The 13,366-nt window shown below is 57.9% G+C and overlaps 1 protein-coding gene across 5 annotated transcripts in view; it reads left to right on the top strand.

Annotated features, from left to right (window-relative positions):
- ADGRB2 (adhesion G protein-coupled receptor B2) overlaps positions 1–13,010 on the top strand; it is a 101,010-nt gene extending 88,000 nt beyond the window's left edge. For all 5 annotated transcript variants that reach the window (XM_084652473.1, XM_084652472.1, XM_084652471.1 and 2 more), the window contains 8 exons: positions 4,882–5,053; positions 5,588–5,683; positions 6,374–6,413; positions 6,741–7,393; positions 9,213–9,248; positions 10,047–10,151; positions 10,707–10,760; positions 12,109–13,010. In XM_084652473.1, coding sequence (XP_084508599.1) covers positions 4,882–5,053; positions 5,588–5,683; positions 6,374–6,413; positions 6,741–7,393; positions 9,213–9,248; positions 10,047–10,151; positions 10,707–10,760; positions 12,109–12,279 — 1,327 coding nt within the window. In that variant the 3' untranslated portion in view covers positions 12,280–13,010. The remainder of the gene's footprint in view (positions 1–4,881; positions 5,054–5,587; positions 5,684–6,373; positions 6,414–6,740; positions 7,394–9,212; positions 9,249–10,046; positions 10,152–10,706; positions 10,761–12,108) is intronic.
- The last annotated feature ends 356 nt before the right edge of the window (positions 13,011–13,366 follow it).

The raw sequence follows: 13,366 nt of genomic DNA, 5'->3' as shown, positions 1-13,366 counted from the left end.
CTATGCACCCCCTGATCCAAAATCCTCACGATGCTTGTGGGGTCCCAGCCCAGCCCCAGAGGCCTGGAGTGAACCCCTGGAGACTCCCCGCGTGGGGGCGTGCTCCGCCATCGTCAGTCCATGTGCATGGCTGGGGTGCAGGGGAGCTGCTAGCCGGCTATCTCCATGTCAGAGGCTGCTCTCATGGTTAATCTGTCTGTGCTCTATCATCTCGTTCCCCCGCGTCCTCCCCCGAATCCTTTCTCATTATTCTGCTGCTATTCATGGCGAGAGAGAGAGGCACGTGGGCGCACACTCTGTGCCGTCCCCTGGCTTATCTTGCATCACTGCTAATGGCATCTGGCATCAGCTTTCCGCCTGGAATGTTGTCTCAGGAATACAGGGCTCAGTGGAAGAAAGGCCAATAGCCACCAGAAATGAGGAGGGAGGCCCTCCTGCTGGTTTCCCCAGCAGGCCCGATTCTCTCGCATGCTGGTGCAAATCAGGAGTGACTCCAGCCAGTAGCCACACCAGTGTAAATGCAGTGGGTCTCATCCAGCCCTGCTCTGCACCTTGTCCGTGTTTTTGCATCGGCCCAAAAGGCCTTTTTGTGCCCATTTTGCACTGGTATAAATGATGACTCAGCTCACTGAAGTGCACCAAGCGCTTCCTTGCACCTCTGGCCCAAGGTGTGGAGCAGTTTGGAACTGGAGCCCAGCGCATTCGAGATCAGACCTGGCCCTCAGGTTTCATTCTCCTCCCGGAAGTGTTTTCCCCAGGAATTGAATTGAAATGGGGGTGGGGGTCAGGGCCGATGAGGGGTGAGACCGTGAGGGTGAAGGAGGGCTGTGTGGCACCAGAGTAAAAACTGAAAAATGTTTCATGACCATTTTATTAGATTTTAAAATCATCACACAAATTAAAGTTAGCTACTCAAGCCTTCTATGGAGCACTCCATCTACATCCTTCTTGGTTTCTTGTTATAATTTTGCACAACTCTGTTAATGAACTTCTTGAATTGAATGCGTTCATCTTTGGTGGCTTCTCATGTGTCCGGTACTTCCATTCCTTCCATTGATATGCTCATCAGTTCATTCACATGATCAAGCAGAAGGCGACTTCTTTCAAAACACAAAATTCTGTTCAATGATGAAAACGAACGCTCCGCTGTAGCTGTTGTGACTGGGAGTAGCAAGAGATGCATTCCTACTTCTTTCAGCCCAGGAAACAGAGCGTAAAGATCGGGTCAAGCCACTAGTGATGATAAAAGAGAAGTTGAAGTCAAATCTTCATTCGTTCGTCGGATGATATTCCACTCTGTGTTCAAATTCTCTGTTCTGTCCTGAGCACACGGCAGCCCATTTGCTGGTAGTGCCTCACTCCACTCAACTGTCGTGTTTTATAAGACAGGGATCTGTAAAAGCTACGTAGAGGTTGAGTAGAATCTAGAAGTCGTTGTAGATTTTTAAGAATCAAGTCTGTGTACTTTTTCAGTTGTCTTAACAAACACTTCTTGCCTTTTCACTTAAGGATTCAATATAAATGCCTTCATTAGTCAACTTCTGGACTGAAGTCTTTGCTTCTTCCAGTACTTTTTCAGTGGATAGCTCTCGGATTGATCCAAATGTAGCTTCTATTGCTGGACAAAGATCTACTACTGTTGTAGCAGATGCCTGGATGGCATTGTTTAGTGACCCAAGTGGTTTCAACAGTAGACTTACAAGGGAGAGAATGGCAATAGTCTTCTCTGAAGGTAGTAGCAAAAGTAATCCACCAGCCTCACTACTTAGATTCATCTTGGTAGATACTTTCCAAAGCCAGTAATAATGGCTGGAGTAATTTTGAGACAACAGTCAAGGATCGCTCATGAGAAAGCCAGAGGGTTTTCCTAGGTTGGACTAATTTGAACTTCAGTCCCAGTGTATCTTCTGTATCTTCCAAGATATTCAGTCTTTTTGGATTCTTGCTGAAAAAAGAATATAATGAAGACATTAAATTTATAGCTTTTTTAATGTCTTTTGAAGAGTCTGCAGCTTGTACTAGCGCTGGTTGGAGTAGATGGCCTCTGCAGTGTGTATAGGAGAGACCAGGGTTACTCTTTTCTCTGAGCAAAGCTTGTGCTCCACCATGTCTTCCAGAGAAGTTTGCAGCTCCATCATATGCACAAGCAGCCATCTGTTTGGGATCCCATTGACAAGCATTTAACTCTTCTAAGATGTGGATTGTCACAGATGCAGCCAATTTTTCTTCTATCACTTGAACATCTAGAAATGCATCTACTGGCCTACCCCTGACATCAACATACACAATGACTTAATACTTGATGACCATTTGCACTGGTGCATTCGTCAGCCATGTATGCAAATTTTCTGAATGTGGTGAGAGAGGTCTTCACTTTTTCAACTGTTGAGTCTTTCACTATTGCACCACATATGTCTAGCCAGTCAGTTGAGTTTCTTGCAGAAAGACAGTGAGCATTTGCTGGTTGTGTTCGGAACCAGCGTTCAACTTCAGGATGAACACGTGACAATGCACTTAACATTGGCCTCCAGTCTGCAGTGTGTGGTATCTCTTGCTTAAATAGAAAGTAGGATGCCACGGCCATGTTTGTTTGCATGAACTGTGTTGTGTCTCCAGCATTCTTAACAGCCTCATTAACACTCACCGGTGTTGTCCTTGGTCAGTGGAGACTCAGCGTTCAGAGGTGCTTTCACATGAGTTCACCTCCCAGGTTGGGGGCAAGAAGGCACCTCGCTCATTCCTCCAGCTGCTCACTGTTCGCTCTGGCCACTGTTGTTCGTTGTGCCACCGTTCACTCCATCGCTCTGTTGCCAATGGCCCTGCGCCGTCACCTTCGGCTGCCACCTGCCGCTGTGACCTCTGCGAGTTGGTCTCTTGAGGTTCCACCCAGCTCTCCGTGATTTCAGCTGAGCTCTCAGTGGGGGAACCTCGCTGCGAGTGCAGACTAGGCCGTCTCTGCCACAGAAACACTGTCGCACAGCTGGCCTAAGCACTTAGACCTGATTCTCAGTGATTTCAGCTGTAGTGGTCACTTAACAAAACAAAGACTATCTGTGGAGCCTAATCATCTCTGTCTTTAAACAGCGGAGAGAGGCAGGTCAAACAGTACTTGGGACTCAGGCAGACCATCAAGCAAAACAGCTGTCCCCACCCTCTCTCTTGATGCCCTCAATCAGCACAGGCTAAGGACAGTTCTACTGCCCTTTACTCCTACAATAAGAATAACAACATTTCATTCCCCCCCTACCCCCTGCATTCAAGTGATTTGTAACCCAACCCCAGCCAAAATCTATCACTTGGGCAACACCGCTCTGTTTGCTGGATACCTAGGTAGATTAGGTGTGAATGTAAATACAATCCAATCCTGAAGCCTTTCCCTCCCAGCTCATCACTGGCTGTCAGGGAGAGCTCATTTAGACTTTGCTTACAAATCATAATTTGAAATTATTAGGTTGGCCAACATCACCGAAATGAATGCACTGACATGGTCATAAACAGCTGTACAAGGAAGCTAGTCTATGTTCATACTTTTCAAATCTATTCTACTTTTTCAGATACATGTATTTTATCATACACTGTATATGCTTTTAAAGTGTGTATACATGTTTTAGTTTCAAATGAAATTTCCAAACAATCACTAATTTGGCAACACTGCATGTAACATGTAACTAGTTCACAAAACTCGGGGGTGGGGGTTGGGGAAATTCGGGGGGGTAAACACCCCATGCAGGGGTGTAGGGAAATCCCTGCCTCCTGCTATCTCAGCTTCCCCCTAAAGCTGGGTGGGGAAGGACTTTTTAGCTGTAATCCAAGCCCAGGATCTGAGTGCCTTGGGCCGGGGCTAGCTGAGACCCGTATCATGGCAAGGAAGGCCGGGCTCTCCGTTCCCAACTCTGCAACTTCTCTCCCTTAAATCTCCGGGAGGCTTTGCCTTCTGCCTGTCACTTAATGAGTTTTCAACAGCTGAACAGAGCAGCAAGAGGAGAGGTTAAAATGAGAAGATAGTTAAATCTAACGAGCTGAGTGCATGAGCCGTTCCCCCTGCCACTCTGTCCTCTGCATGCAGAGCCTGGCTCACTTCTGCAGGAGTTTGCATGCTTCATCCACACAAGCTGGGGCATGGGCTCTGGCGTTGCAGGCAAAGCTACAAGCTTCCTCAGCAGATGCAGGTCTTTCTCACCCCAGGAGGTGATGGGGCTCTTAGGCCCAGATTTTTAAAGGTGTTTAAGCATTGCTGCACTCAGCATTGCAACGCCTAATTGATTTAGGAGCCTCCGGCTCCTTTTCAGAAGGGATTTAGGCACTTAGGAGTCAGAATCCATTTGATGGTCAATAGGATTTAGACCTAAAATACCTTTAAAACTCTGGGCCTTTATGCAGTTTGGGAAGGCAGTGCTGAACAGCTCAGGGGAATGGGATTAGGAGCCTGGGTCAAATCCAGATCAATCTGAGAACGATGGTGTTGGCCTACCTGAAATGCGTTTGCTGGGTCTCTCTTCCATGCCCCCATCAGAGAAGCTGGCACGCAGTCTGGCAGACTTGGCAGAGAGGCCACGAACCGGCTGGGCTGTGCCTGGAGGGACAGTGCCAGGGGGGCTACAAGCGGGAGATTTGTTGGACGGTGCCCGCACTGTAACCTGCAGCCTGGGTGACAGGCGGGATCTCTCAGCTCTCACCAGCGAGACTGCAGTGAGGGCAGGCGGAAAGCACTCACTGGTTTTCCTAGCCCTTGGGACATTGGCTCAGCCCCCCACAGCGCTGGCAACTGGGCTCCCGCAGCTCCCTCGGGAACGGCCGCCGTTCCTCTTAAACAGCAGCCTCCCCCCCGACTGACGCCGGGGCTCGTCTGTCTCACCCTCGTCCCTCCCTCTCCCCGCCCAGGGCGTCGCTGTGGAGCTCCTGCGTGGTCCTGCCCCTGCTGGCACTCACCTGGATGTCGGCCGTGCTCGCCATGACTGACCGGCGCTCCATCCTCTTCCAGGTCCTCTTCGCCGTCTTCAACTCGGTGCAGGGCTTCGTCATCATCACGGTGCACTGCTTCCTACGCCGAGAGGTGGGGCCCCACACTGCCTGCCCTGCCCCGCCATCAGCGCTCACGCCCACAGCCCTGGCAGGGGCCGTTCTAACTCCATTGCTGGTCTGATCCGGGGGCTGAGGTTCCATCTGTCCTTCCCTTCCTCCAGCTGTCTGTGGCTCGGCCTGCCCCTGGATTTGCACACGCAGATTTGCACATGCAAACCCCTGGCCTTGCACACGCCAGCGGCTGCACAATGGTTTCCACTCCTTCTGCAGAAAAAGGGGTCTCAGTGAGTCTGCCCCCACACCCCTGGCGGAACAAGTAGCCCTGCGCTCTGTGCACACCCCGTTGCCAGCGATTGAGGGTTTGCACGCCCGCTGACTGTGCAAAACAGCGGGTGGGAATGCAGGGGCGGGGCGGGGTCCCACTGTGGAAAGGGGGCCCTTTGCGTGTAAGCACGACGCGCTGTTGTGGAGACCCTAGTAATCATTTGTGAGTGGGGCAGGGCAGCAGGGGTCCTCTTTCACTGCCAACCCCCAGGGCAGTAACCGCGGCCTCTGCTTCGCCCAGGTGCAGGACGTAGTGAAGTGCCAGATCGGCGTGTGCAAGAGCGACGAGAACGAGAACTCGCCCGACTCCTGTAAGAACGGACAGGTGCAGATCATGGTGAGTGAGCATCAGCCAGGCAGCACCGGGCAAGCAGGCCGCTCAGGGCCTGGACTGGAGCGGCACCAGGCGACCAGACGGCACGGGGCCCAGGCTGGGGCAGCAAGGGGACAAGCAGACGGCATGGGGCCCGGGCTGGGGCGGCAAGGGGACAAGCAGACGGCACGGGGCACGGGCTGGGGCGGCAAGGGGAGAAGCAGACGGCACGGGGCACGGGCTGGGTGGCACAGGGGAGCAGACGGCCCGGGGCTCGGGCTGGGGCGGCAAGGGGACAAGCAGACAGCTCAGGGCCTGGGCTGGGGCAGGACCGGGCGAGCAGACGGCATGCGGCCCTGGTCAGAGGTGACTGGGCAGCACGGGGCCCGTGCAGATTGGGCTATGCACGAGCAGCATGGACCCTGTGGCCCTGGCGGTAGCTCAGACTAGCCACCCCAGCTCGTACCCAGCGGGTCGGGAGGGCTTGGACTCGGTGGCTAGCCAGGGCCGTAACATTCACACTACTCGCACTGAGCTCGCATGCGTCTGCCCACGCTGGGCATCGCCCCTCCCGGCTGCAGTGTAGCCAGACCCCCGGGGACCCTGCTGCCAGGCTCCTTTGGCCCTGCTTGCTGCCTGTGATGCATTCATCCCTCCGGGTCTCCCTCTCTCTCCCCGCTCTGTCTCTCTCCCCCTCTTTCTCTGTTCTTATAGACAGACTTTGAAAAGGACGTTAACCTGGCGTGTCAGACAGGTGAGGCCTGGTCCTGCTCCTGTGGGGTGTTTTGGGAGGGAGAGCAGTGCTGTGTCCCCTCCCCACCCCCAAGCCAGGGACGTGAATCGCCACAGATCCATGCCATCCCTTGGGGCTTAGCATCAAGGAGGAGGAGCTAAGAGGAGCAGCGCCAGCCAGGCGCCATGGGGGTGGGTACCCCCCCATACGGGGCTAACAGCCTGGTATTAACACCACTTAGGTCAGGGCCAGTCTGACCCCATCCCAGTGTCCCTGGAGGTTGGGAGACACCCTTACGTTGCCTGTCCACGTCTGACCCACGTCTCCTCTTCTCCCTGCCCCGGCCAGTCCTCTTCAAGGAGGTAAACGCGTGTAACCCCTCCACCATCACGGGCACCTTGTCGCGCATCTCCCTGGACGGCGATGAGGATCCCAAGCTCCACCCCAGCTCCGAGGGAAGCCTGGGCTTCTCCAGCCTCCCGGGGAACATCCCGCCCACCGGCATCCTGGTGCAGGTGCCCAAGCTGACGCACAAGGGCCTGAACGAACTCAGCGACCTGCCCGCCAAGAAGGACGTTAACCTGGACAGCCGGGGGCCCGTCTACCTGTGCGCGGACAGCAACCTGCGGCAGGCCGACTACGGCTGGATGCGGGCGCCGGACCCGGCGCTAGAGAGCGACTACATGGTGCTGCCCCGCCGGACTGTGAGCCTCAAGCCCTTCGGCCGGGAGGAGGGCAAGCTCAACATCAAGGTGGATGAGGTGCCACACGTGGGCAAGGGGCACCGTGCGGCCGAGTCGGAGGTCTACCCCGGCTTTGTCTCGGTGGACCACATCAATGTGAACTTGAACCAGCCCTACGGGACGGTGAAGCACCCATATGGCCTTCAGTTCAAGCAGCACCCCACGGTCCGGCAGATCCTGGCCTCGGAGCTCACAGAGCGCAGCCGCACCATGCCGCGCACGGTGCCGGGCTCCGCCATGAAAGTGGGGTCACTCGAGGTGAGCTCACCCGCTCCCGGGCCCAGAGCCCGCTGCCCTGGGTGGCTGAGGGGGAGCGGGTGGGCCCGGGACCAGGCGAAAGTGTGCACATCTGTAGTGAGGTGTGTGCATGCAAGGGGCTGCACAAGTGTGTGTGTTTGAGAAAGTGTGTGTGTGTGAATACGTGTGTTTGTGCAAGAGAATGCACAGGTGTGGGTGTGTGAGAGTGCACAAGTGGTAACTGCATGTGCCAAACAGCAACAAGTATATGAGAGAGACAGTGAACGTTATTGAGCATGCGTGACCGACCGCATGCACGAGCGTGTGCAAGGCCACGTGCAAAGGTGTGTGCGAGAGCGAGCGTGTGCACAGCAGGGTGTGCGAAGCTGCGTCTCGGGGACTGATCGTGCTGTGACGCACAGGGGGCTCTTGTTCCTGCTCTTGCTGGGATTCGTTTGTACCCAGGACTGTCCCACCCAGTGCACATCCGTGCGGTGACCCGGCTTTGAGCAGTTCCTTGCCAGCTCTGGGGTGTGTCTCATCCCTTGGGAGGAGCCCGGAGGCAGCACTTGTCTCTTGTTGCATTTACCTTCCCTTTAGCTCACTGCTGTTCCCCAAGGTCCATCTGAACAGGAGAAGGAGCCGGTGCGTTCGCCTGGCTGAGCCCCAACCCCATGGCCGGTGTCCCCCCTCGAACAAAGGCCCGCTCTGGGAATAGTGTGTGTTAATTAACCACTGGCTGCAAAGCACCAGGGGGCGCTTGTACATCCCTTTTCTGTGTGACACGTCAAAATGGTGGCTATTGTCTGCGGCTGGAAGTGGGGTCTGCGGGAGTCAGGGCTCCTGGCTTCTCGTCCTGGCTCTGCCACTAATTTTCCTGTGCGAGCCACTTCACCGCACTGTTTACCCAACTGCCAAGTGGGGATAATGCTACTGGCCTGGCCGGGGAGGTTAAATTAATACCTGGCTGGTGCTTTCACCTCCTCCGATGAACGGCGCCCGCACTGTGTGAGTAACGGGTTCGTATCGCTTTCAACTTCTTGGTGACAGAGTGACTGCTGCCAAAGAGAGACAGAAGCCGCATGGCTAGAGGACATTTCCCTGCTGGGTGCTCTTTTAAAGCAGGTCTGATTTGGGGCCTGCCCAGGTACCTAGCGTCCCTCCCAGGTAGTAACAAGGAATCACAAAGCCCCCAGGGCTGGAGTGATCCTCACCCCAGCACGGGGCAAGTGTCTGCTGCTATGGCCCAGTGCTTTGAGCACCAGGCTGGGTCGTGGGAGACCTGGGTTTAATTCCTCGCTCTGCCGCAGACCGGGTGTGTGACGTGGGGCGAGTCACTCAGTCCCCAGCTCTAAAATGAGGTCGTAGCTGTTACCCACATTCCACATCAGAGCGGGGCTGGGAGGCTAACTGCATTAAAAGATGGACAGACGCTATAGTAACGGTTGCCATAGCGGTGGTACCCACCCCTCTAACACTTTGGGCAGCCCAGGTATCAGCTGCTAGCCTATCAGGGGTCTGTGGCTAATTAACATATGCAGATGAGGGCAGGGGAGGTCCCATCCTAGTAGAGGGAGCCGCGATGAGAAATCCAGCCAAAAGGGGGAGCTTTGCTGCCCTCCGGTCCTGGGACCGAGTTTTTGCAGACTGGGGTGTCTCCTGCTGACGTCAGTGAGAATAGCAGTCACTTCAGTCAGGTGTAAATGGGCATCCTTCTCCCAGCCCCTCGCCCCAGCGCATGTTCTTCCCCCCTTTGCCGGCTAGACCAATAAAGATCTTTCTTTTTTCCCCCCTCCCCGTTTTCGGTTTGGTTTGGCTGGCGCGTATATTTCACCCCCAGAGGAAGCGGTTACGATACTCAGATCTGGATTTCGAGGTAAGCGCCGCTGAGACCCGCCCCACTTCTGCTGCTCATGCGGCGATCCCTGGTGCCTTGGCACCGACGCGGTGACAGAGCTCCCTTCTGGGCTTCGGGGGACCCGTGGCACGGTGAGCGCCGTCCTGCCCGAAGCCGAGAGGGATCGAGGGTGGTTGGTGCTTGGTCTCTGCGGAGAGGTGGGGGCTGGGGAGGAGCCCTGCAAGGAGCTCGGCTGGGTTTGGGAAATAAAATCTCCTTTATTTATTTCCCTCCTGCAACCGCATCCCTGGCCCAATTGAAGCAGAATCCGGTGAAATAGGAGCTGCGCTCCGGGGAGTTTTATACCAGGCAATAAAGAGCGCTCACAGTTGATGAAAACGCCGGAGGGGTGCTGGGCATATTTTCGCCAGGTTCATGGAGGGAGCTGATGCTCCCAATCAGGCAGGGTCATTTCAGCTGGTGGGAAGGGGGAACCGCCGAGGAATTTAAGCACCTAAATTTTGACCTGCTGCACGTGTGTGACTGTTTCAGTCTGCTGGGGCGGGTGACGGGGGGGAGTCCTGAAAGGGGGCTGGAGTCCCTCCTGCCACTCTGTTGCCAAGAAACGTCAGACACAAACCAATGATAGCGACTGTTTCTCGTGGGTCCTACAGAAATCCAGTGTGTGAGCTCCCCTGCTGTAACGAGTAAAGGAACAACCATTATTCCCATAGGCCAGGAGCAGGGGTGGGGGGGTGAGGGGGATGATGCTGTGTATCCGTGGAAACGGCACTGACTCGACGTACGTACGTTCCCCGTCCCCCAATCCCTTTGCAGAAAGTCATGCACACGAGGAAGCGCCACTCCGAACTCTACCGCGAGCTGAACCAGAAATTCCACACGATGGATCGGTACCGGGCACCTGCTACCAATGCTGCCAAGGTAAGGCTGTCGGCGTGGGGCAGGGCTGGTCTGTTCCTACATCCCCGCGCAGGGCTGCGTTACTGACCTAGGCAGCTGCCGGTCGCTGGCCTTTGCGGAAGCCCTTCACTGTCGCTCCCCGGCCGGTGTCGGCTGTCTCGCACGGACGGCACTGTGACCATCCGTACCTCGCTCGCGCACGGTTATCTGTGCTGCACAGCGCCTCCTGCTGGCCTGAGTCGCTTCGCCGCAGCCAGCGCTGCCAGGCTGTTCCCTTCTGGGAAGGCTGGGACCGCGGAGGCTGGGGGGCCTCACCCCGTTCCCTTCATCTCCCCCTGCTGGGAGGGACCCCTGGGCACCTGCTTAGGCCGATGGTCGAATCGAGAGGTCAATATCGTTGCGCGTCACAGCCCACCCCTCCCCCCAAGCCGGGGGGCTGCCTGGGGGCTCACACCACCCATAAGGCACCTGAGGTGGGTGACGTCCAGTAGCCGGTGCCATAGGACTCAGCCGCGGGGAGGGGGGGCCTGTGCCTTAGTGTCTGACGCCAGCTGCCTTTCCTGTGCTTCCCCCCAGAGAGAGAAGCGGTGGAGCGTCTCTTCGGCCGGGGCGGAGAAGAGCACATCCAGCGTAAGAGCCTGGACACCCCCAGCCGCGGGTTCGGCAGCACCAGCCCCTGGGGAGGGGGGATCCCTGGGCGGGAGCCTAGGGCAGAGCTGCTGCCCCTCGGGAGCCCTGTGCCCCCGCAGATCCCCCCCCCGTTGAGTCCTCGTCACATCTGCTCACAGGGATCCTGGCACGTCAGCGTCTTCACCCCATCCTCATCCTCGCTCTGTCCCTTGCAGGATGAAGGCCTCCCGCGGTGCTGCCCAGCGTGACCCTGTAGTTCATACAAAGCCTCCCAGCTTGTCTGTCCATCCTCCTCGCCCCCCCACCCCATCTCCACCCCCTTGTGTCATATGTCTCTCCCCCCCGGCATGCTGTCCCCACACCCTCCTGGCTCTCGGTCCAGAGGCCCCTCCCCAGGCTCCATCTTCATCTCAGGCAAAGGCACCTGGGGCTCAGATGCATGTTGTCCCAGGCTTCGTTCCCATGCTGGCCACCCGCCCTCGGGCACCCGCCCCATCCATTCTGCCCATCCGCACGCCCTTGTGCACCCTGTCCTGCCCGCCCACCCTCGGGCACGCGCCCCATCCATCCTGCCCAGTCTCTGGCTGTTCTGTGTGTCCTGGCTTCCCACCCTCCTGTCCTCTGGCTACGCCCAGGCCTTCCACCCACCTGTCCTCTGGCCGCGCACCCCGGCCTGTCCTTCTCTCCAGGTGGCTTCCAAATCATCTGCTCTCTGGCCCTTTGCCTGCTAGTTGGTCCCTGCGAAGGGAATAGGAACACAGAGGGGAGCGGGGGACTTTCCATCCTCCCCTTGCCCGGCCCTGGGTCCCCACTGCCCTGCCCCTCAGGTGTCCCCTCAAAACTGCGCAAAATGGGTGCAAAACATCCTGCTGGCTGCGTTTTGCTCCCTCTCTGCCCAGGGCCGTGCTGCTGCTCGGGGCCCCCTCTGGCCGTGGTGCGGTGCACTCCCACGGCAACCCTGCATGGGGGCCTGGGCCACTGCAGAGCCCTTACGCCAGCCGGGGCCTCCCCCGAGTGGCTTTCTGGGTTCCTGCCCGGTCTAAGGCCCCTTTTCCCTGCCAGGCTGGCATAGGGGGCCTGCCCCCCAGTTCTCCACTGCAGGTGCTGCCAGGCTGAGTAGCCAAACTGTTCCTAATAATGACCATATCACAGCGAGTCCCAGGGACCCAGCTGCCCAGCCCCAGGGAGACAGACAGCCCCAGCGATCACAGCCTGTGGAGAGCAGGCCAAGGGTGGGAGAACGGAGCTCTCTTTCTGCCCAGGCCCAGAGGGGGAGCTGAGCCCCAGCGGGACCGGTGCTGTTGCTCCGTTACATCCCCGATGCGTCTCTTTCCTCCGCCCTGCGCAGGAAGTGACCAGCCCGGAGGAGCAGCAGACGAGCTGGAGCACCTTCAAGGCCATGACGCTCAGCTCCCTGCCCCCCAAGCAGCGAGAGAAGCTGCAGCTGCAATGCGCCAGCTGGGAGCCCCCGTGCATGAACCTGGACGTGTCAGAAGGGGATTTCCAGACGGAGGTGTGAGCCGGGGGGAGCCCCACGCTGCGCTGCAGAAGGGAGAAGCAAACAAAAGGACAATCGGATTTTGTTTCCCTTTTGTGGGGGGTTTTGTTTTCCTCGTTCGGCCATTGGACTCTGCTCCCCCCCGCCTGGGGGGGGCCGTGCTCCCTCCCTCCCCCCGGCACACCATCCTCCTCTCGCCTTTTGTTGTGGGCTTTCTTCTCTTCTCTTCCCTTCTGACGTCGTCACCGACGGGACGCGCGCACCCCTGGAGACACACGCCCACGGCTGTAGGGTCACGCACACAGGGCCACGCACCCCCGGACACGCACACGCCAACCGGCCTCCCGCCCGCTGCTGCCTCGCCAGTGCCACCAGCCCCGCTCTCTGCGGGCGCTGGCAGGACCCGACTTCTGTGCGGCGCGTCCTGGCGGGGGAGCCGGCTCCGAACTCTTTTGTACCTGGGCATCTCTTCACGCAGTGCACCGTGTGCACCTGGGACCGACGCCCCATGGAAGCAGCCCCACCCCCCTGCCCGCCGCGGGGGGCGCCCGCCCTGCCGCTCGCTGCGCCCGCCATTGTTCTTCCTCTTCACACCTCCGCTCTGCCTGCTCTGCCCAGGCGGGAGGGGGCTCTCTCCATCCCCTAGACCCCAGAGTCCACCTTGGGAGGGGCCCCTCCCCGCACCCCCCCCCATTTCTATCTCATGGGGCAGGCGCTGTCTTTGTTGAAAATAAAAGTTCACTCTCTGTGGATCTCTGCGGCCGGGGGCGCTGGCCTCCTTTGCGTGGTGTGGGGCGTCGTGTGCTGCGCTGGGGTGGGCAGGGGGCAGGCGCCAGCCACGGCTGCCTTGGGCACTGTGCCGGGGTGGAGCGGGTGCTGCTGGCGGGGCTGGTTTCCCTCCTGCAACACGCCAGCCTCATGCAGTGCCAGGCGGGGATGCGGGGGAAGCAGAGCCCTGGTTGCCTGCTTAGGGAGCCCCTGCCAGCCGGCTCCCGCTGCATGGGTGGAGGAGGGTGACCTGCATGTGCTCCCGGCCTGCACTCCAGCTGCGGGCGCTTCATGGGGCACGTGCCCTGCTGCTGCCCCTGCCATCTGCGTCCTTTACTTC

Source organism: Lepidochelys olivacea, assembly GCF_965140295.1.
Source record: "Lepidochelys olivacea isolate rLepOli2 genome assembly, chromosome: 19".
NCBI lineage: Eukaryota > Metazoa > Chordata > Testudines > Cheloniidae > Lepidochelys > Lepidochelys olivacea.
The sequence above is the reverse complement of the archived record's forward strand: the minus strand, read 5'-3'. Positions and strand labels throughout refer to the sequence as shown.